At 35.9% G+C, this 23,981-nt stretch overlaps 2 protein-coding genes and 1 pseudogene across 2 annotated transcripts; all 3 read right to left on the bottom strand.

Annotated features, from left to right (window-relative positions):
- Positions 1 to 1,371: 1,371 nt before the first annotated feature.
- Positions 1,372 to 2,913, bottom strand: LOC147545029 (sugar carrier protein C pseudogene; annotated as a pseudogene).
- Positions 2,914 to 3,237: 324 nt separating this feature from the next.
- LOC147545028 (uncharacterized) lies at positions 3,238 to 8,990 on the bottom strand. Its single transcript, XM_086635144.1, has 3 exons — positions 8,908 to 8,990; positions 3,653 to 4,215; positions 3,238 to 3,523 (listed from the first exon to the last, which is right to left on the bottom strand). The coding sequence occupies exons 2-3, from the start codon at positions 4,202 to 4,204 to the stop codon at positions 3,464 to 3,466; spliced, it is 612 nt and encodes a 203-aa protein (XP_086491270.1). The 5' UTR covers positions 4,205 to 4,215; positions 8,908 to 8,990; the 3' UTR covers positions 3,238 to 3,463.
- A 3,151-nt stretch (positions 8,991 to 12,141) lies between these two features.
- Positions 12,142 to 21,469, bottom strand: RAD54 (DNA repair/recombination protein). The gene is made up of 22 exons (XM_086673494.1): positions 21,438 to 21,469; positions 20,546 to 20,983; positions 19,983 to 20,363; positions 19,332 to 19,418; positions 18,987 to 19,227; positions 18,784 to 18,909; positions 18,628 to 18,684; positions 18,399 to 18,485; positions 17,851 to 17,946; positions 17,649 to 17,699; positions 17,377 to 17,451; positions 17,198 to 17,284; positions 16,380 to 16,471; positions 16,176 to 16,308; positions 15,134 to 15,253; positions 14,942 to 15,055; positions 14,741 to 14,824; positions 14,534 to 14,611; positions 14,375 to 14,433; positions 13,780 to 13,957; positions 13,598 to 13,696; positions 12,142 to 13,016 (listed from the first exon to the last, which is right to left on the bottom strand). The coding sequence occupies exons 2-22, from the start codon at positions 20,758 to 20,760 to the stop codon at positions 12,654 to 12,656; spliced, it is 2,823 nt and encodes a 940-aa protein (XP_086529620.1). The 5' UTR covers positions 20,761 to 20,983; positions 21,438 to 21,469; the 3' UTR covers positions 12,142 to 12,653.
- Between the last annotated feature and the right edge of the window lie 2,512 nt (positions 21,470 to 23,981).

Here is a 23,981-nt window from a genome sequence, read left to right as displayed (position 1 = left end):
TATTCAAGTTAAAGAACAAAGGATTTTGTCATAATGCATAGGGGATTCATGAAATCTCACAGCGGGTGAGTATTTTGGTCTGAATAAATTAACCCCTCGTCGGTTATGAACTTATGATCCCCCCCCCCCCCCCCCCTTTAGGACTAATCGCCCATATTTTGCCGAGCCAGGACTTATTGCACATTTCGTGTCATAAAATGGATTCTAAGACCATTTTTTCTTTCTGATTTTTTCAGTTTTTGTCCTAACTGAATTGAATATCTTTAGATTTATCATTTGACATTCTCTTAAATCCTTAAGTTGAGATTTGATACCTAGTAATGCTAGACACTTTGGTGGACTATTATGCTAAAACATCTAACAGTTTTTTAAACACAGTTTGGATTTTCTGTTCAACATAACATTTTTTTTCTTTCTATTTGAGTATCTTTTATGAACTTGTGCAAATTTTGCAAATGTGTGAGAACTGATGAGGATAAAATATGCAGAATATGCTTATAGATCTCTAACCTATGTGAGAATAGTATCACACAGACAAAGAGCAATTTCAGAACCAATAATACAATATCTATGTCTTCTACGGTACTTGGCAACTGGTTTGGAATTCAGCTGGTGACAAAATTTACGTGGCACTAGAGCTAGGCCTTAAGGCAACAAGCGAAATAGTCACATTTGTTTCATGCCACCAACAAAAAGAATAGATGTTAGGCTAAATTAATGTCACATCATCACATGCAAGGAAGTAGGTAAGAATGTTCCATGGAGACGAAAAGTTCTCTCACAAAGGAGAATATCGGGCATACATATATCTTTCACTCATTGTCAATTGATTTGGACTTAAGACTGACACAAACTTAGACATGTAATCTTGTTTGGGGGGGATTTTTTCAAATTATACAAGTAAGGGGGTTGAGCTCTAGACTGGATGGATTCTACTGTGGCTGACCATAAGCAACTTAGGAACATCAACTGTGCAGTCTGTGCTCATAAAATCCCCCTCAAGCTATTAATTAACGATGGAATTGTAAACCAAGGAAGTGCCTAGGCCTTTCAAACATCTCCTAAGAGTCAGATGTAGAGATAGATGGGAGTGCTTGAATTATGAAATAGCAGATGAGCTCATGGGCATCTAACCAATATGAAACACCTAAATACCTCAAGTTATGATGAAAAAGTGCTTCATTATTATCCAAGTTAGTAGCACTGACATTTGCAATCAGGAAACTACATATTAAGAATAATCATCCATCATTGAAAAGAGTACAAAACGAAAATCAATCTAGAGAGGGAAAAAAACATCAATTGTCTAAGCACTAGGAACTACATATGTTGAAGTTCTTTAGATGAACTTGATTGAGTTCGAAAGTTTGATCACGGTTGTAATTTGATTTGTATGTCTTTGATATCCATATCTTCGTCATTAACATACCTCTTCCAATACCAATGTTGTTTCCACACTTCCGACATCTCTTCTATAGGTATACCTTTTGTTTCAGGAACGAAGTAGATAATGAAAAACGTCATTATCAACACAAAGAAAGAGAATAAGTAGAACAAACCGAACTTGAGATGGCAAAGCAATGTGAGGAAGACTTGTGCAATAACTAAGGTAAATAACATGTTGACCGCCACATTAATGCTTTGTCCTACCGATCGAATCTCTAATGGGAAAATCTCACTAGGTACTAACCATCCAATTGGACCCCAAGACCAAGCAAACCCCGCCACGTAAAAGCATATAAATTGTATAAGAAGACTAGCGTACCCCTTCGAAACATTTGCAACTCCCTTCACTCCAAATTGGTTCCATATAAGTGTGCCAATTATTATCTGAGAGATGAACATTTGAATACCTCCATGAATGAATAGAACTTTTCTTCCTAATCGGTCAACATTAAAGATAGCTAAAATCATAGCTATAACATTAATAACTCCGAAGGTGACGGCCGATATAAGTGAAGCATTGCTTGCAAACCCTGTTGCCTTGAACAACATAGGAGCATAGAACATTATAACATTGATTCCAGTACATTGTTGGAAGAGAGGAATAGCAATGGACATGACAAGGTGAGGTCTGTGTTTCCTCTTAAATATATTACTCCAAGCATTAATCTCAACTTTCTTTGATTTTTCACTAGCTTCAACTAGACCTTTAAACTCTTCATCAACATCATTAGCACCACGGATACGTCTTAGATTACGGTGAGCTTCTTCTATTTTTCCTCTCTCTATCATGGAAGTCGGGGTATCGGGAAGTAACCAAGATCCTAAAGTGATAACAAGAGCTGGTACCACAGCAAGACCTAAAGCTAATCTCCATCCTAACTCACCCTTGATAGTATTAGTTCCAATGCAACACTCACGTTGAAAAACTCAAAGTGCCACCTAGAATTTTTTGAGTTTTATTGTAAGAAACCCTCTCCAATGCAACACTCAATTTGGACTCAAAATGGCGTGGCATCACTTAATGTTGAGATATCTTAAGAAAGAAACTCAATATTTGAGTTTTCTTTTGAGGATCTCAATTGACCACTCAATATTAAAAGCAAATCTAACTGTCTAGAAAATGACATCTAAGTTATTTTAAAGTTTTTAGAGTGTTGTATAGGAGATGTCTTTTGAATTGAGGGTCTCAACATTGACATCTAGGAAAGAGGAACTCAATTGAACCTTGACACATAAGATAATTTGAGTTATTTTTAGTTTTGCATTGGAGATGCTCTTAGGGTTGTAGGTGCGAGCTCAAGCTCACTTCATTTCGAGGGTCTTTGGGGAGAATACATGAATGATCACCCAGGACAAAACCCTGTATCTATTTGTTTTTTGACATGGTGTCAAAAGCAGAAACAATACCTATAACGGTTAGGTATTCCAACTCCAATTTTTGTCTACTTTACAAGTTACATTCGCCATAATTGATCCATATATAAGAAAAAGAAAAGGGAGCATCTATAGGCGCCTATTTCTTTTACTCTTATCCCGCCCTTACTCTTATAAGGACTAAGCCTAGTTCATGTTGGGTTTGAACAACACAAACTAAGTGCAGTCTAACAACGTAGTGTCAAAGAGAGGAGTGAGCTTAGCACAAAAAGATGGGACACCCGTAGAGGCCCCCAAAAGAGAACCACAAGGAAGTTATTTATGGTCATATCAAAGATCTAATCATGTAAGTAAAGACCCTCCAAATCTTAACATCACACAAATGTACTTCATCAAACATTTTTTGTACAAGATAAATTAATAAAAACAGCCAAACACAATTCTTTATTACAAAGTGACATCAAACACAAAAACAAGTACAATAGAAGAAGATGAAAATCAAGAAGTAATCAAATCAAACCCTAATTTATCAAGTACCACCCTCTACAATTAGCACAAATTTACCCTCTAAAAAAGTTTTATTCTTTCATATCTCTCCCCTTTACAAAAGTGACACATCCATCACCAACAACTAATTATGATCTTAAACCCCAATTTCAACATTTCTGCTACCAGAACCTCCATTATTTGTACTTAAATGTTCCTGCAATAATATCATCAAAACCCCTAATCAGACTCTCTAATTTCTCTCTCTAGAAATTAAAATATAAGCTTAACCCATGCAATCCATTGTATTAAACTTAATTACTGTTTATACTAATTAATTAATTACCTTTGAGATCTTAACACTATGAGCTTCTTCCTCCTCTTGAATCAACACTGACCCATTTCTTTCTACCACTTTCTCCATTTTTAATTCACCAAGAACTTTATTATGATCAAATTTCTTGTTAGATAAAATGTGGATTCTTTTATTTAAACCCAAAAATTCCTTCCATCTTATAGGACCTTTGGGTGGCTTGAGAGAGAAAATATCATCTTCATCTTCAATATTGTCATCTTCATTAAGAAGTTCATCTCTCAAAGTAGTAATCTTATTATTATCAGCTTGTTTGAAAGGTAGTAATCTTCCTTTAGAGAAAAGTTCATCTGCACTAATCATGTTGAAATTAGAAACAGATAAGAATTCAAAATTTGAAGAAAATGATGATTGATCTAATGATCTTGAATTCCTCTGTTGTTGTTGTTCATGTTGTTTGATTGATTGTTGGGTATCAACAAAATCATTAGAAAATGAAATTCTTGGACTCATTGGAGCACTACATGATAAACCTCCCCCTCCTTGATGTTGTTGATCTGAATTGTACATTTCTAAGCATGCCATTAATGGAAGTACTTGTAATTGAGTGTCAAGAGGTGCCCTAATGAGGGCTGATCATTCTATATATATAGACAAAGTTACAAGATAAAAGAGGGCAAAACTACCCTTGAGAAAAGTAATAAAAGACATAACATGAGTATACACTTATACCCCCCCTCAAGTTGAACATGGGGAACCAAGAGAAAGCTTGGAAAGTAAATTCTTAAACCTAGAAGTAGGAAGACTCTTTGTGAAGACATCCGCAATATTATCATCTCCGGGAATATAGTGAACCTTTAGACATCCATTGTTGACTTGTTCACGCACGAAATGAAAGTCAATTGCCGCGTGTTTGGTGCGAGAGTGGAGAATAGGGTTGACTGCCAAATAGGTGGCACTAATGTTATCACAAAAAATAACAGGAGGTGCCTTTATCCGAAACCCCAATTCCACTAGCAAATTTTGTAGCCATGTTACCTCAGCCGTTGTATGGGCGACATCGCGATACTCTGCTTCGGTGGAGGAGCGGGATACCGTCGGTTGAGTTTTAGATGTCCACAGAATGACATTTGGACCCAGTAGTACACATAGACCCGAAGTCGACCTTCTATCATCTGGTGAGCCTGCCCAGTCAGCATCTGAGTAGGCTCTAATCTCCATCGACGATGACTTTCTGATGGTAAGACCATCGGCGATAGTACCTTTGAGGTACCGGAGAATCCTCTTGGCCGCCGTGAAGTGAATATCCGATGGAGCTTTCATGAATTTCGAAACTTGATTTACTGCATACTTTATATCAGGTCGAGTTAGATTGAGATACTGTAATGCTCCAACAAGACTTCGATAGCTTTGAGGATCCAAAATAGGTTTTCCATCAAGAACAGATAGTTTCGAACCAGATCTCGTTGGAGTAGGAGATGGTTTCGAATTGAGAAGACCAAAACGATTAAGTAAATCCACAATATATTTCCGTTGAGTGATCAAGATGGAATTTCGATTTCTAGTAACTTCCATACCCAAGAAATAAGACACATTACCCAAATCCGTGAGAGAAAACCGATCATGAAGATGTGAAACTAACTTACCAACCTCTGAACTCGATGAACCAGTAACTAAAATATCATCAACATAAAGTAAAACCACCAAAAAACTTGATGAATTTCGTCTACTGTACATAGATGGATCAGAGACGGATTGATGAAACCCCAAATTAATTAGAGAATCTGTAAATTTCTGATGCCATGCCCTAGGGGCTTGTTTCAACCCATAGATTGCCTTGCTTAATTTACACACATGATTCGGGAAATTAGGATCCTCAAAACCTTGAGGTTGTCGCATGAAGACCTCTTCTGATAATTCACCATTCAAGAATGCATTCTTGACATCAATGGAAAGAATTGTTCTAATTGTTGCCGGACGAACAACCGGGTTGAAGGTTTCCTTATAATCGATTTCATGTTGTTGGTTGAACCCACGAGCAACTAACCTAGCTTTATACCGATCCACAGTACCATCTGATCGTTGTTTAACCTTATAAATCCATTTACAGTCAATGAGATTCATCGAAGGAGACCACGGTACTAGAGTCCATGTGTTATTCTTACTAAGAGCACCGAACTCATCATTCATGGCGGATATCCAGTGAGGTATTTTTGAAGCTTGATTGAAAGTCGATGGTTCAGACAGATTAGGGTTGTCTATATGAGAGATAAGCGTGTGAGGGATCACGTGGGAGGAGGTGAAAAGAACCTTAGGTTTTCTCGTGCCGTCACGTGTACGCGTTATCATTGGGTGCCGAGAAGAAACTGTCGTTAAAGGAATAGACGGAACAGTTGAAGTGGGTGAAACAGACTCATCATTAGCTGTGTCTAACGGTAAAGTAGTGGAAGACGTGGATACGGAAGGTGCGACATCTGGTACTGTAACAACAGGAGTAGTGGAAACAGTGGTAGGAGAATGGACAGGTGGGACAGTAGCAGGGAGCGAAGAGATAGTGGGACGCGTTGTACTGAAAAAGGGACCAACTGTAGAGATAGGATTGACACATGGACGACGAGATGGAGGGTTTGACTCATTTGGAAGGTTGTTGTTCATTTGATGAGAGAGAGGAAAAACAGACCATGAGAGAGAAATAGGGTTTTGGTCAGACTGTAAAGACGAAGAAGATGATGAAGATTGAAGTTGACGAAAGGGAAAATCAGACTCATCAAATAACACATGACGAGAGATGAAGACTCGATTGGATTTCTCTTCTAGGCAACGGTAGCCCTTATGATCAGAACTATATCCCAGAAAAATGCAAGGTCGAGATTTGGGTTGAAGTTTTGAGGAATTGTATGGAACAAGAAGCGGATAACATCGGCATCCAAAAGATCGAAGATCAGAGTAGTTAGGGATTCGATTAAACAACTTTTGAAAAGGGGAAATCCAACTAAGAATCACAGAAGGAAGACGATTCAAAGTATAAGCTGCCGTACTAAAAGCTTCAGGCCAAAAGGAAGTGGGGACCGATGACTGATAAAGTAAAGTCAGAGAGGTCTCCACTAGATGACGAATTTTTCGTTCGGCTAATCCATTTTGCTGGGGAGTATGGGGGCAGGATCGACAGTGAATGATGCCAGATTGGATGAACAATGTGGAGAGTTGATTATTAACAAATTCACCTCCACCATCAGATTGAAAAATTTTGATATTTTTGTTAAATTGATTTTCAACTAATATTTTGAAATTTTTAATAATTTGGGGAACTTCTGATTTTTGTTTTATGAAATAAATCCAGGTAAATCGAGTAAAATCATCTATTAGAAGAAGAACATAACGGAAACCACTGTTTGAAGTAATTGGAGCCGGACCCCAGAGATCAGAATGAATAATCTCTAGAGGTGATTTCGAATAATGTTGAACATCATTAAAAGGAAGAGAGTGATGTTTTACTGCCACACAACTTGAACATAAATTGTTCTTGATTACAGAGGAAGATAAAGGTAAATTAAACTTAGACAAAGTAAATTTTAAATTTCTAAAATGTGGATGGGCAAGTCTCTGGTGCCAAATAGCTGCACTGGTACGAGATCCTTGCGACGCCACTTTGGTGAAAAGAGCTGAAATTGTTTCTTTGGCAGGAACATCATGAAGACGAAAAAGACCATCAGACATCGTTCCGGCGAGCAGGGTCTTCCCTGTTGGGAGTTCCTTCACACAAAAACCAGAACGATGGAAGAGGATACAACAATTAATGTCGTGAAGGAGTTTTGATATAGAGATAAGATTCTTTTTGAAATCAGGAACAAGAAGGACATTTTTGAGAAGAAATTTAGAATGGGGTAGATAAACATTACCTGAGCCAGTGACAGTAGAAGTGTGGCCATTTCCAACCATAACTTGATTAGGGACAGCAGATTCCGATCGAGAGATAACAGAGGAAGCATCAGATGTGATATGACTATTTGCTCCTGAGTCCATATACCAGTGAGGATCATGAGAGTAATTGTCAAGACCTAGAGCAGCAAATGATTGAACAAACTCAGAGGATCGATTGAGTTGAAAACATTGACGAGCAGAATGACCATTTTTCCCACAGTATTGACAAGTGATGGAGTATCTGTCAGGTGGAGGACCCAATACAGAAGAATATCCTCTGTTCATACGACCACCACCTCTGTAAGTTCCTCTTCCACCTCCTCTGTTATTGTAACGACCTCTAGTGGGTCGAAACTGAGAAGAAGAGGGTCTGGGTGAAGCAACAGGGGTGTGAGAGAACATAGCAGTAGGTTGAGGAGGTGGAGATTGAGTGAGTTCAATACGAAATTCTTGAGTTAAGAGGAGAGAATACAGTTCATCATAAGAGGGAGGAGTGAGTCTTGTAGTAATCGAGGTTACAAATGATTCAAACTCAGACCCAAGACCTGAAAGAACAATGAGCACAAGCTCTTGGTCAGAAACAGAGTAACCAATAGAGGCAAGAGAGTCAGATAAGTTCTTAATTCGAAGGAGGTAATCTGAAATACTCTGTGACCCTTTCTTGCAGGTTTGAAGTTGGAGTTTGAGGTTCATGAGTCTAGCAGAGTTAACTGAAGAAAAATTCCTCTCTAAAGCTTCCCACACAGCTTGAGAGGAAGAAAGACCAAGAACTTGAGAAAGAACAGGTTCAGTTAGGGTAGCATTGATCCATGATAACAGCATTTGATCAATACGATACCAGAAACAATACTCTGGATTGATTGAAGGAGCAGAGGAAGTGGAAGTGGGAAGAAACTCAAGAGGAGGAGGGCAAGTGCCATTGACGAATTTGTAGAGGTCTTGGCTGTGCAAGATAGGAAGCATTTGGCTTTTCCAGAGAAGATAATTGTTTCGTTCAAGTTTGATAGAGATAAGATTTGAAATGTTAGAAAGGGAGGGAAAAGTCAGAGAAGAAGAGGTGTTTTGAGTGGACATTTGAGTAGGAGAAGAGATGGGTCCTGTTGAGTCTGCCATGAAAACAGAGAAGAAGGAAGAACAAAAAACAGAGGAAGAAGAGAAAAGAGGAGAAGAGAAGAATGAGAGGCACTGAACTCAAAAAAAATGAGAATCCCTAGATGGCTCTTGATACCATGTAATTGAGTGTCAAGAGGTGCCCTAATGAGGGCTGATCATTCTATATATATAGACAAAGTTACAAGATAAAAGAGGGCAAAACTACCCTTGAGAAAAGTAATAAAAGACATAACATGAGTATACACTTATAGTACTAACTACTCAATTCTATTTCTCTCTCAAAAACAACAAGAAGAAAAATACAAACTCAATTTCTCTCTTGCTAAAACTTAGACTCAATCTCTCTAACGAGTCTATATATATATATATATATATATTGGTAGCGGGGTTGAACTTTGAAGTGTTTAATATACTAGACATAACACACGAGACATAACAGGCGCCTTACTGATATACTAGACATAACACCCGCATCCAATATAATATATGTAGCTATTTTAGAATATTGCTTGATTGTATCATGCCTAATATAGGATGTAATATTATTTCTATTTTGTTGGATGATTATGTCAAATTGATGTGGTCTTCCTTTCATTTGACTAACATATATATATATATAGATCTGTCATATGTGAGTTTGAAGATGATATATGAGGGTCAAATTGATGTGGTCTTCCTTTCATTTGACTCACTTTAATATTTTGTACTTTTTTTTTTTTGCTGAAAATTTAATATTCTCTACTTGGTTAATTGGTACATTATGCTACCATGTGAAAATTAGACTAGTATAAAACAAGGTCTATTAGTTAATCATACTAATAATCCCATCAATGAGTAATTTTTATCAATTTTGGGATTTTAGAAGCCAGTGCAGATAGCGTAAAGAAAATGGTCTCGCAAGAAAAATTGTAGGCAGATTTAGAAGGGAGTATCAAATCAACAGCAAATTTCCTGTTGATGCTTAATCAAGAAGAAATTAAATTCTAGTTGTTGATTTGAAGTTCTCTCTCAAATCAGTCTCCGAAGAGTTGCATCAAAAATTTATTCCAGTTGGACAAACGATTATTCTTATGTGTGAATTAAATTTAAAATTCTATGTCTTTAGTATGTTGACGATATGAATGTAATGTTAAAACCCATATGACTTTGATACATAAATCTATCGAATGCATGCATATGTTGAACCATGAATGCATATACATATGCAGCAGTTGGTGTTTTAATGTTGAACAGAGAGGCCATTCATTAACGGGGGAGATGAGAAGAAAATGAATAACTCTTGTCAAGAACAGCAGAGTTACAGGAAAGTAGGTCAATTTGACAGCTTCCATGGCATTAAATAACCGAAATAATAAGTGCAAACTATATTAAAGAAAGGGTGTTACTAAAGTGTAACTATATATGTATTGACCAATCTTTGACTTGTATTTTGTCTTTTAGTTGAATGAGCTGTGCAGAATCTGCAGACACACTAATCATCTATTATGAGTCTATGATCATGTTATTTACTATTTTCTTTTTCTTTTTTTTTGTTTTTGTTGCAAATTATTTCTTATTTTTAACAAAGTAAATGAAAATGAGTTCTTGGGCCTAAAGTATTTCCTTTACAAATCACAAAATAAGATATTTTCTCATTCTATTTTAACCATCTCCACTGACCGGGTTCATGAAAAAGTTTGAAAAAAAAAATTTATTTATGAACATCCTGAATAGTCTTATATAGTATTGGAAACCACGAGATTTCACAAATAGGGGTATCCTGGTCCAGAAGATATGTTTTGGACTAAGGTGGATTATGTTTTTTTTTATAGTAATTGTCTAAAATTATAATTAGTCAAAAAAATTGGACCAATTGTCTACTTTTTACCGAGTCGTGACTAGATATAGGTGGTGAGTTTCTTATTTACAAATTTTATTTGGAATTTTATATCTCGTCTCGAGTCCCTATGTTTTGACTTTTTTTCACTTTTCTGGAGGAGGTGCTCTTTTGAGTTTCTTATTCGACATTCTGCAGGATTCCACCAATTTGTGAGATCCTCTAATTTTATCGATACAAGTTCAGTAGTTTTAAAGAAAAAAAGAACTTACCAACCATATGAAGAAAAAACCTCATAGAAATTGGCCTAAAAAAAAGTTGTGGTTTGAGAAAGGTAAATGGGGGGCCCTACTTGAAAAGTGGGGTTGAAATATCTGGTTCGGTACTTCATGGTTCCCGTAAATGTATGACCCTCCTATTTACCAGGTGATGATCAATGGATAATTGTCCATGTACCTTCAAAGTTCAAACTAATGAATTGACAAATTTTCATAGATCTCCCTAAATTTCAATAGATTGATTTTATTTCGTTTTAGTTAATTATCATTCTAATATTAAGTTGATGTAGATGTATCGACAACATTGAGTAGCGTAAGATAGGTTGATAACTTATATTTACAATTTCATCGATCTCTCAGCTTAATTGTCAACACGCTAGACAAATACGAAGAAATTTTTCAAACGTAACATGTCTCATATTTGAAGTGTTGTTATGATTTTGTTGAACTTTTTTCTTCTGATCTATTCTATAGGGAATGTTTGTTTTTTGAAGCCATTGGGTAGAAACAAATGCCAAGAATACTACTTTATCAAATATATCAATCCTATAACAACGTGTCAATCTTTCTAAACTACATAATTATGTTCACCTTTTTTATACACGTTGGGCACTTGGGCCCATGATTGACACAAAGTCACTTATATTTGTTTTTATTTTTTTGTTGCAAGGCACTTTTGTTGGGTAAAACTCTGAACTTTTAGTGAAAGAAACATATTTTCATTGTTAAGACAAGAATGAAAAACAGGTAGAGAGTAATAAAGAAAGACAAACATGAGGAGAAAATGAGAAGAACATGTGATTTTTTTTAGTGAAAAAGATATTTTAAACAACCAATAAATGAAGAGTTGTCACTCACATGGGTTTAAAATCAATAGTGAAATGGCTAAATGGGTTTGTGACAAGTGTACATAGTAGAAATACTTTTTGAGGAAGACTAGTCAATGCAGTTTGGAAATGGTGGAATGAGAAAAGCTTTGATCTAAAAAAACCTTAATAAAATGTTGTTTCTACTTTTGGTTCCCTACTTTGTTAGCAAGATCATGATATAATATTGAATAAATATAAATGGTTTAATTCTTCTTAATTATATATTTATTGTAAATTCTCATTACTTCTCTATTTTGCTTGGTTTTTGTACTTGGGTTCAACAAATTCTTAATCATGATCTAGTCAATCAAGTCATAATTAATCAATCTTATGTTATCTTTAATTATGAGCTTTCGGCTTGATCGTAGAATCTGACTCACCTTCTGCGGACAAACAATGATGAGGAATCCTTGGGTTTTCAGGGAATTGAATACTAACTAATGTTTGTAAACAATTGATTAAATCAACTTTCACCATTAAAAATGATGAGGTGAGAATCGATAAATCTGTGCAAAGACTACTTAGTTTTGTTTTTCCCTTTTCCTTTGAGAAGTCAATGAACACATAAGACATGACAGTACAAGAATGAGTTCAATGGATATGCAAAGGAATTCCAGGAATCTATGCCATTTATACAGCCATGAATTATAAGTACCTCATAAATACAAATCAAAAGAAATTGTCTACAAGGAGAGAAAAGTTTAAGTACTTATCCTCGGATTACAACATTCCCTGTTCGAACACCCCTTGGTGGCTATTTTTGTCGATGATAGCCCTTTCGTTGCAGGTAGCTCCATCCATCTATGATTAGTCGATGGATTGACAGTATACCCATGCATAATACTAGTGCACACTAATCCTGTCTAAGGGTTAGCGGGTTGTCCCTACTGTGACTTCAATCCTAGAGTTAGGTGATTCTGATACAAATGTTGAAGACCTTTCATCGAGATGGTTACCCTGACACATTATCTTTTTTTTTGTTGTTGAAATCCCTGACAGATTATCTCATGATAAAGTTTTCAATTCGCGAAGTATATTTACATAAAATCATCGTCATGGTCATTGCAAGCAGTAGACAATCTCTTCAAGGGTAGTTGTTTTCCGATACTCCTCGGTTTTGTTGGAGGTGCAGGTATCGTATTTTTTAAGGATATCTTTGGTAATTTTGCGAAAGCATTTTGCGGTTGCTTGTATTGGATGATGGAATTTGTATTGGAATTGGGAGAGCTTACTGAAGTTAGTTGTAGACGTTGCTGGAACAGTACGGGGGACTTCTTGTTTTGGGGTTCCCTGGTAATGGAGTATAATTTCTTTCCTTCTGCACATCCAGGGTTTGAACGCATCTTTGGCTCTACAGGGACAAGTTTCCCATCTACTTGGTTTGTGAAAACAAATGAGATCTGTGATAGCAAAATGAAGTTTAAGCAGTAAGCATTTTGATTTCTGAATAAAAATTAACAATTTTTTAGCAAATGCAAATGGTAAGGTGGGACATGAATATGTGGTGTATGAAAATAACATTAAGTTATCGAAATAAGTTTCTGAATTTGTGGTAGCCTGCTTGGCAGCTAATGAGGGACAATTAAACAAGTGTTACCCATCACTGAACTCTCAAGCATAGACGCTGTGTTTATGTCATGTCAGGTCATGCTCTTCCGCATTTGGTTGAAAGATTTCATAGGTACCATTATTAGTAAATCTTTTGCGTTCCTTGCTATACTTAGCACAAGCCAATAAATACCCTAGGAGTGATAATACTTTTTCTGAAATGGCAGGATTGGCGATACTCTTTCTTACTCTGAGTTTACATTAGAGGCTACCAGTTTCTATTCAGGTAATGATGAAGCATTTAAAATAACTACTTCTTGAAAGAGAAACCCGTGCACTGGTTGAGATTTTTGGTCGGCAACAGCAAGTAATTATATAATGTCGCATATCCTAGAGAGTAGAAGCAAACAAGGATATTTGACTTGAAGCTTACCTCTTCACCAGCTGAGGCTTGAAGAATAGCATCAGGTACTGACTTAGAAAAAAAATGATGCCCCCAACTTCCTAGATCCTCTTCCAAGGGACTACCCAGCTAGAAATAAAGTTTCGTATAGAAAGTAAGGATCAAAGTATCAAACTGTGAATCTTGCCAACAATTAGTGAGTCAGTATTTACCTGTTTCTCTGAGCTTTTGAGCTTATGCGAGCAACCAGAAATCGCTGCAAATCCACCTATATCACTTTGATTATCCTCAGAACTTTCTTTTGTTTCTCCATCTAAATGGTCAGGTGCCTCATCCTCTAACTCACTAGTTTTGCAACGAAAACAGTTCATATTTTCATGAATCTCGGACCTAGATATGAAACGAGAAAACAATAGTTAGTAGGTTATTGGGAGGTAAAAGCTTTAAACTACAAATAGCCTCAGTGAAGCATCGGTAGGAAATAGAAACTCGTGAATCATACTTATCGTATCATATAAAATAGATTAAGAAATAAAAAGAAAATGTATATCAGGTAGGAAAAAGATATAATTAGGGTCAGCTAGAACCATTTAGATGATTAAGGGTAAGAAGTCGTTTTTGTATACCAAAAAGAAGACAAAAATCTCCATTAAAGTAGAGAAATAAACAAAGGAAAACTCTAAACCACATTTGATCAAATCGTTAGTCCTCATGACAAAATGTTAGTGATTTTTATGCATCAAGGCAGACTTATCTTCGACAAACAATTACCACAGTATCAACATGGGTACACTCCTAAATATTTACCTGGAATTCTCATGGAATGTGAAAAGATCTCGCAGGTCTTCTGTTGAAAGAAGGTTTCCCTGCAATATAAAACTCTTATGTTTAACTACATTAAAGGCAACAAAAAATCAAACATATTTACACGAAATGATAAACAAAGTAGGACGACAGAACAAGAACCTGTGACTTCTTATTATCCACTTTCTCCTGCTGAATAACTTTTTGAAGCCCTTCTTTTGACATTTGACGCTGGTAAACCTATAAACAATTTTAGAACTCTCTCAGGGTAAAGAACTATAACTGCTTGAAGATTAAACCCATTCGTATTAAAGAGAAGTTAATGAGTTGCAGTGTCTGTAATGAAATTACTGCTTAACATGTCAAAACCTTTTCTTCAATGGTTCCAGTACTCAAAAATCGATAGATGTATACTCTCTTCTTCTGGCCATCCCTCCAGACTCTTGCAGCAGCCTACAGGTAAGAACGAAAAAGATCAAGGTTAACAAACAATGCAATGTCTTGGGAACCATAGGGTTCTTTCCCAACATCTGAATATATAGAAAGCTGTATCTGTGTATAGTTACACACTTGTTTGTCATTTGCAGGATTCCAATCAGGATCAAACAAGACAAGGCGATTTCCACCAATCAAATTAAGCCCACAACCACCAGCCTTGCTGCTTAAAAGAAATACAAACTCATCCTGCAAGATACAGATTATAGATGCTTAGAAAACCCGACCAATGAACTCTACATGGTTAAACCAATAGAAGTTGTGTACCTTGGAAGGGTCATTAAAACAGTTCACCAGCTTTTGTCTTTTACTGATAGACGTGGTTCCATCGAGCCTCAAGTAAGGGTATCTTCTTTCACGACATAATTGAGCAAAGAGGTCCAGAGTCTGATAAATCAAATGAGAACAGAATTTAGAGAGAAACCCTGATATACCAGCTTTACGAAGACCAGTTGTCCTCGTGACCAGAACAGCACAATTTATAAGTAGATTCGTATTAATGCGAAAGGTATAACACACTTGAGGTCGATATCATCCTAAAGATCCACACCCTTATTTCTGATTACCAGAAGCTATCTTTCTGAAATCATAAGAAAAGCATTGTAAAGCCAATAGCGTAACTGGCAAAAAGAACTTTCGAAGCCCATTGCAGCTATGCAGAAAGAAACAACTACTGATGATGAAGTTGCACACTGCAATAGTGAAATGAGCTACACGGAAAACTAGAAAAGATCAAAATACAATACTTATGTATAGATTGATTTAGGATGAGTAGCGTGACTCGGGAATTGGTCCGTACAAATAATGCTTGCGTAAGGATGAGACAGTGCTCAGGGAGATAAGATAAGGATTGAAAGAAGGAATGAGCATGGACTAAAATTATCAGTGACTTGTACAAACAAACACATCTCCAGTGCCAAAAGGACTCGGGAATCGCATTTACCTAACACAGCTTTATGCAAACTTTTGTTTCCGTGTTCTTGGGTCACCATAGGTACAGATGTATGGAATTAGGGATAATTATCTTTGAAGAATTTTCACATAGATAACTTATATAATTACAAAATTAATAAGTCACAAATAATAATAATAATAATGCTAATAGCAATAGTAATAAATATAATAGTTTCATAATAATAATAATGATAATAATGATAATAATAATAATAATAATAATAACAATAATAATAAAGGAAATATCTCGTCTAAATGTGAGTGCAACCGCAGCACAATGATAGATGACAAGATTCTTCAAAAATGGAGTTTCAAGGACAAATGGATTAGTTTGCCTGCATAGTCACTGATATACCTGTGTGTAGTTAGAAACAAGAACTATTCGATCATCAGTTTTCTGACGAAGCTGGGCCAGCAACCGAGCTAAAACATGCATTTTTCCAGAAAGTTCGACCCACACCCCATCTCCACCAGTCCATGCTCCAGATCTAACCAAAAACAACTTGTATCAGAGTCATAAACAACTAGAAACATAACACAAGAAATTAGCAAAGCCAACCTTCCAGAAAACATCTCCGGAGGAAAAAAGCGTAAACAGTCCTCAAATCCTGATGTCCCTGAGCTCCCACTTTTGATTGTATCATAAATGAGCTGCAATATGAGATATCCTAAACTTACCACCAGCATATACATAATTTTCTTGAGCAAGTTTACAAAACTGTGACAACTAGAACCAAATTATAAACTCTAAAATAGATAAAAGTCGTAAAATTGCAGGGTGGAAAATCATTATTATTGACGCACTGGTTCCATGACTTCCATCTTCGTCAGAGTCTCACACAGTGTGCTTATTCATAGCTAACTGTCAAGAATCTTTCTGAAATAGTTTGCTACCTGATAGTGTGTGAACCACATTGCTTGTTTCCTATATCTCCTTATTTTCGATGGAAAAACAGTCGCGAATCTATCCCAATAACTTTACTATATGAACCCCCGAAACTCTATAATACAAGCTTTTAAAGTAGTTTATATGATTCAAATCCGCCAGTTTGTCACTTGAATTGAAGATTCCTTTAGTTCTAAAGATAGTTTGCTTTCTTCACAAGATCAAAGGAGGAACTTGAAGTATTCAGACAGCTGGAGCAAGTTCATGTTATTTATGAATTTAGCGTCGTTATTATTCTTTTTGATTACTAGTACTGCAAAAATTGGGTGTATACTATACAACAGGGATTAGGAACTAAGAAAAAGGAAATAACCAACCAATAGAAGAATAATTAGGCATTGATTCATTTCTTCCTTAGATTGATGTCAATATAACGCGATAAATCGAACATATACGACACACCAACTCCTAATATAATATCAGCATCCTACCTTGGGATGATTGCAGAGTTTTTTGAGAGCTGTAATATATGCCAAAATTTTTGAGTGTTTTAGCTCTTCAGTTATTACTCGCTTGACCTGTAACCGCAGACCGATTAGAAATAATAATGTTATTCCACCAAATGACTATAATAAAACATTCAAAAATGCACAAGGAATTAAGAACTTACGTTTTTGGAATGTATGAAATGGTTGTACAGCTCTGATTGGAGAGGAGTCAACTTGCAACAAACAACCTCAACTATCTGCAAGGATGTAGCAAGTACTAAATTGATATATCGTAAGGTTAAGACAGAATTACTCTTAGGACTTCGAGTGCTAGTATCTAGCAAATCCTGACCAACATATGAGGGAGTAGAACTATTCAAGGCAAAACATAAGTGAACTTTTTTAGAAGTAAAAAAGTGATAATGAGGTGAAGTTAGAAAAGTGTGCACACTACCTTTGGTGGTAAATGATTCGATAACAACGCATTGGTCCTCCTCAAAATAAACTGCAATGGAAATCCATGATTGTGGAAGAGACAATGTCAGATGCTGGCAGATGCTAAATGCTGATAACTGTGTTCTTTTCTTACAAAAGCAGATAGATGAAGCTGGATATATGTATCACGAACATATTAATCATCACTCACAAAAGATTACCTGATTTACTTTAGCACTTAGTTCAGCTGAGCGATCGACACCAAGATTCCTCTCTTGTTCAGTTGCTGTAGGTTCTCTTCCACAAATGATTGGTGTCTTTATTCAATAAAATCAAAACCAGTGTTAGAAAACCATGTAATATTGAACTCATTTATTATAGCATCTGTGATGCACGGCACCACAGCGTAATAAATTTAGTATGTACTTTAATTGAAAACATCGGGAACTGTTAGATGTCATACAGCTGAACAATTCTGTTAGTTTTACTTAGTTCAAAACTGTACCCGGAATCTTGATTAACAAATATATTTTGATAATTTGAGCAATCTGTCATATGAAATGACCATAACATTAGTCTTGTTTTGCCCATGTATAGCACTGATCCAGTGGTTAATATAATTAATCTGTATATCCAAATATATCTATGTATACACACACACACACACACACACACACACACACACACACATACACACACACACACATATATATATATAACATGCTAGTACTTTACCATATAAAGCTATACCTAAAGTCAATCAACTCACCTCATAATACCGACGGAAATATGCAGCATCACCCAAGATTCCTGGATTAGTGAAGTTAACCATCGCAAAGAACTCTTCTAAATCATTCTGTCAGGATAATGCTAGTAAGCAAATAGATACGGATATAATATATATATATATATATATATATATATATATATATATATAAACAAGTACAACATGAAAGACACTTTCGGCACATCAAGGACCAAGGATAATGCTTTGTCACCTGCATTGGGGTTCCAGACAACAGTATGCGCCGATTGCACGAAAGAGTAGCCAATGCCTGAACCGAAATCAATCTTCTCAAAATAGGGGAAAGATGAACTACATCCTCAGAATACTAGGAAAAAGAAATTAAAAATGGCAAAAAGAAAATTCTTACCTTATTTGTAAGTGTCTGATCATTCTTCAATCGGTGAGCCTCGTCACAAATAAGAAGGTCACAGGATCCACTTTTATTAAATTTTGCTGAATGCATTCGGAATGTCTCGTAGGAAACGATTAGCACCTTGAAGAATACCAAGTCCAAGTGACTCAGATTCCAAGCTAACAATATAAAAAATCACGACTGGCTCAAACGTTTACCTGAAATGGGCTACGTGGTCTTAAGAAACTGTCAATTCCAGAAACAACATCATCCCGGGTGCTTTCACAAAGAGCAATAAGCTGAAGTCTTTCACCAACCCATTTCTTAATTTCAGACTCCCAATTACTAACAAGGCTGGTAGGTGTAACAATGATAGCTTTTTTGACCATCGGTTCCCCATCAAATCCCTGACGAAGAAGAGTATATAGCAACGTGATTGACTGTAAAGTTTTGCCCAAACTGCATAAATAAAATGATACCAACAGTCTTTAAAACATGACCAGATGATGACTACCCAACTATTCAATGTGAAAGAAAGCAATTCTAACATATGAGATAAGTACCCCATATCATCAGCTAGAATGCATCCACATATACCAGATGAACCATGTATGCCGGATACACACTCAAACATGAACTGAACTCCTTCCCTGCATCAAAGGTTAATGAGCATCAATAAACCAAAGAAGGTATAATTAAATTAGTGATAAAGATATGGACAAAACATTGGTTGGGGTCACTCTAAAACAAAAATGTACTACATTGATAGAGTTACATCAAAGCCATCGAGGCGAAATAATACCTAAAGCCATACATCCCTTATCAAAATATGCAGTTGAGATGAAAAACACATTCTCATAGTCAAAATAACTTTTTAAGGAAATTGTATTTTGACTATCTTTTGGTGTTGGCGATTAAATGGCTGGATATTTCAATAAAGAAAATGGAAATCAAGGAGTTGCCTCTTTGTGCAAGACGACCAATAGATATTGGGCTGAAACTTGACAGACTACGTGAGGTGCGAATTTATAAAAGGAAAATATGCGAGAAGGCAAAATTCATGAAGTATGACTATGACCACATTTACCCTATGCTGCGATATCCAAGGTTAATCAACACTATAGAATGAGCAATTTTGTTTTCTGAAGATACACTCTCCAAGAAACATGAAGACGAAAGAGTAAGGTAGTTCAGACTTCAGACAAGCGGAATACCTTTGATGAGGTCGTAGGAAACGAACAAGCAACTGATCTACAATAATAGATGTAAAATTCCCGCATCCATCTCCCGTTTCGTCGGACTGCCACAACACCAGAGGGTCAATCCCTTCAGGCAGAGTAACAGTCTCCTCTGGGGCATCTTTCGCAGCAACACATGGGATATCCAAACGGTTGGTTATCTCAACCAATACTGGCTTTGTTGAACCCCATGGGACAAACCTCTTACGAGCACAAAGTCGACGAACAAGCCCTTCTTTCTGATCAGTATACCCACTTGAACAAGGAGGTTTAAACGGTTTTCTAGCTACAGCAGCACCATCAGATACTGAAAGAACCCGAGGAAGCAACGATTGCCTCTTAACCACAATATTACCTCTGATAAATCAAGAATATAAAACTATATCAAATTGTTTAAATTTAGGGCAAAACAATTCATCATTTGTAGAATTAGGGTTCCGATTCACGCGTGGCCAGCTTAAATTTCACAAAATCTTTAAGTCAGTAACCACACCTAAACCTAGCAAATGAAAACCCTAATTCAAATTCTACGATTGTACCTGACAAGAGCAGCAACATTCTGAGACTTCCGATCTTTCTCGTCTTCTTGATCGGAAGGAAGAGCATCGTCTAGAGCAGATTGGTCTTGGTCTTGGTCTTGATCGTCATCTTCATCAACATCGATGGTGTATTCTTCGCTAGAATCATCAGTGGACTCGTTAGGGCTTGAAAGTGAAGAGACTTCATCGTTTTCTTCCATTTCAGTCTTTTTCATTTCCTCTTCACTTTAGGTTTTCAGATCTCAAATTTCAGACCTGCTGATTTAAATTGGGCCAATTTGGCGGTAAAATGGTTTCGCGGCTGCTTGCTCCGGAAGATTGCCGCTTTGCCAGTTTAGAATTCCGAAAATGAAATTTATTTATAACTAAATGACGATTATGTCCTGTTTAAGTCTACCTTCTTCAGCCGCCTGGATCAGTCCTTGTACCAATTTAAGTCTGTCAATAGATATCCAAATATTCGACATCCGCATCCGCATCCGTATTCGAATTTCAAAAAAATATCCGAAATTTTAGATTCGGATACGAATTCGGATATTTCTTGTCCGATATCTGCTTATCGGATATCGGATACGGATACACTCATATTCGATCCGATAAATATCCGTATCCGATAAGTAATATAAAAAATTAATAAAAATTTAAATTTATTCATAATAATATATAGATTGTATGGTTAAGATTTATTGTTTAGATCTAATGGTTAAAAATTTAAGGAACAAATTTGAAATTTTGTTAAAGTTTCGGATGTCGGATATTATCCGATATCCGTTAATATTATCGGATTCGGATATTGATTTCTAATATCCGTCGGATAATTATCGGATTCGGATACGGATATGCCTATATCCGATCCAATAAGCTACCGTTTACAGGCCTAAATTTATAGAACTTTAAGAGAAAGGGAAATTTTTTAGGCAATGCGCAAAGTTGTTAAAGGCAATGTGTTTTTCATCTAAGACTTGGTCAAAACAAGTTGACCAAGTATTGTTAGAGGCAATGCTTGTCCTACTCTTTTTTTCTGGTAAGAAGTTGACTTCCGACATTCCTCATCGACGACTTCAAGTAAAAAATCTTCTCTCTTCTTCTTCCTCCTCCACTCTTTCTATATCTGGTTCAAACAGAAATGGGAAAGTCTGAGTTTTGAAGAAGAAATCCCAAAAAATGAAGTATGTTTTGGTGGCTGGTGGTGTTGTTAGTGGTTTGGGAAAGGGGGTTACTGCAAGTAGAATCAGATTGTTTCCCATGTCTTGTGGCCTTCCAAGTTACTTGTATCAAAATCGGTTTGTTCCTCACTCTCTCTATACCTCTTAGTTATTTAGTCTTACTGAATGTGTTTGGCAGTGAGGAGAGAAAGAAAGGTTGTTCGTTCTTCTTTGATTTGAAACACTTAAAAATGTATTATTAGAAAGATTTATGGTAGGTTTTCGGGATTTAGATAGAGGAACCTTACACCAAGATTAGATTTTTCTTCAATTAAGAAGTAAAACAGATTGATGAAACCTCAAACCGAGTTCTCAAAACTTAAAAATCAATACCTTTTACTTCGTGAGATTCTTCTTCAGAGATTAGGGATAAGATGATTAAAAGACAGACTAAAATACAATCAAATTTATCCGCAAATAATGATTGAGAGATTGAAGAAGAGAAAATGGAGAAAAAAGAAGAAGAATAAGAAACTAAAAAAAACTAATTTACCCGAGAAGAAGGAAGGTAGGCATTGCCTTCAATACCACATTGTATTTAATAATTTGTGGGATTGCCTTTAGCGAAATTGCCTTTAACAATTTTGGGCATTGGCTTTAAAATCTTCCTAAGAGAAAATATATAGACACGTCGAATTCGGTTATAGGCACTTTTTAATGTCTTGATTGGGTAAACCAGCTTGTGTGGTTTTGTGATTTTTTTCTTAATCAGATCTGACATATTTCAAAATGCTTCTTTTTTGCCAACTCATTAAATGGATTATTTAGGTTGTTTTTAGGTCTATTTGAGCTAGATGAGTAACGTTTAACGAGGAAAACGAAACTTTAGAAATTGAATGACTTTTTCTTTTAATGAAACTAGAAATCGAAAGATTTTTTTTTTGTTAAGAGATAGAAAGCGAAAGACTAGTCACAAGAGTTTAATTATACAAAATGCACATTTGTTAAACTACAAAACTACATTTTAATATATGAGAGTAATATTTTGCACAAGTGCCAAGGTTTCTTTCAACAAAAAAAAAGTGCCAAGATTTTTTTTTTGTTGAGATCCATAAAAGTAAGATTGGCACAATAAATTTTGTTTTGCATAATTAATCATCTCTTCTGAAATAGGCCAAGCAAATGAATGTATATTATGAGATGGACTCTTTCCAATTAGATCTTTGCTGAAATTGTAGAAGAACAACTACTTCTAATATTCTATAAAAAAAATTATAGGAAGAAAGCTAAATGCAATTGCAATCACATAACCATGTCTAAAATTCAAAGGTATAAATATAGATATTATACTGTATTTGTTTTTCCATGTCACATTCAATCCCTTGTATTTACTAATGCAAGAAGGCATCTTGTTTACCTGTAAAACATTGTATTGATAAATATATTGCTGCCTCATTAGACTGTCACTCACGTAATCATGTAAAGCATGCCTTATTACACTGCTACCTAGCTAGAAACGTCTGGTTTTATTTTGATATTCGATCCACTAACATCTTATCTCTAATCGATTGGATTTCGTCTTGGAAAATTGATGTCACTGCAGGATACTCTTACCAAAAATTAGCTACAAGCTACTATTTTATGACACATCTGGAAAGTTAGATGTAAACGATGTTATAGATTCCAAACAAGTAATTAAACAGATTCATGTTTTTCCAATACTCAGCGATTATAGTTGTGGGTCGAAGAAATCTCCAAAAAATCGAGCTTGGCTCCCACCAACCAACCCTTATATTAAATTTAATGTTGATGCTTCTTTAAATTAGATTAACGAAATAAGAGGAATTGGTTGTATCATTCATGATCATAAGGGTTGGTCCATGGCAGCTAAAACATCTACACTTTGAGTCTGAAATGCAGAAGAAAGTGAAGCAAAACAATCTTGTTTAGCATCCAATGGGCAGTAAAATGCAAGTTCAAATAGATTATAATTGAGAGTGATAATGTTGCACTTATCAACCATATTATTAATGCTAAGAGATCCATCCAGTGGCAATCAATAGGACACATCCGGAAAATCAAGAAAGTGATTCCGTAATTTAGCAGCATTATATTCTCACATATTTTCAGAGGTGGCAACTCTCCCGCTGATACTCTTGCAATATGAGTGAGAAAAAATAATTGTACTAAAATTTTCAATTTATTTTATTGTAATCGTACTTTAGTTTCTTAATGTCATTGTCCTTGCAACAAAAAAGTGATATACTGAGAGAATGTCTGGAATCTAAAAA

The sequence above is a fragment of the Eschscholzia californica genome, unplaced genomic scaffold (genome assembly GCF_041429995.1).
Source record: "Eschscholzia californica isolate CP2 unplaced genomic scaffold, dmEscCali1.0.p SCAF_4, whole genome shotgun sequence".
NCBI lineage: Eukaryota > Viridiplantae > Streptophyta > Magnoliopsida > Ranunculales > Papaveraceae > Eschscholzia > Eschscholzia californica.
The sequence above is the reverse complement of the archived record's forward strand: the minus strand, read 5'-3'. Positions and strand labels throughout refer to the sequence as shown.

What these genes read in the sequence shown, in the direction of transcription:
- LOC147545028 (XM_086635144.1), bottom strand. Translation starts at nt 4,204, where the DNA reads ATGGCATGCTTAGAAATGTACAATTCAGATCAACAACATCAAGGAGGG. An exon ending in ATAGTGTTAAGATCTCAAAG is followed by an intron (nt 3,524 to 3,652) that starts GTAATTAATTAA and finishes ATATTATTGCAG; the next exon opens with GAACATTTAAGTACAAATAA.
- RAD54 (XM_086673494.1), bottom strand. Translation starts at nt 20,760, where the DNA reads ATGAAAAAGACTGAAATGGAAGAAAACGATGAAGTCTCTTCACTTTCA. An exon ending in ACATTCCATGAGAATTCCAG is followed by an intron (nt 13,958 to 14,374) that starts GTAAATATTTAG and finishes TTTCATATCTAG; the next exon opens with GTCCGAGATTCATGAAAATA. An exon ending in AAGCCTCAGCTGGTGAAGAG is followed by an intron (nt 13,017 to 13,597) that starts GTAAGCTTCAAG and finishes TTGCTATCACAG; the next exon opens with ATCTCATTTGTTTTCACAAA.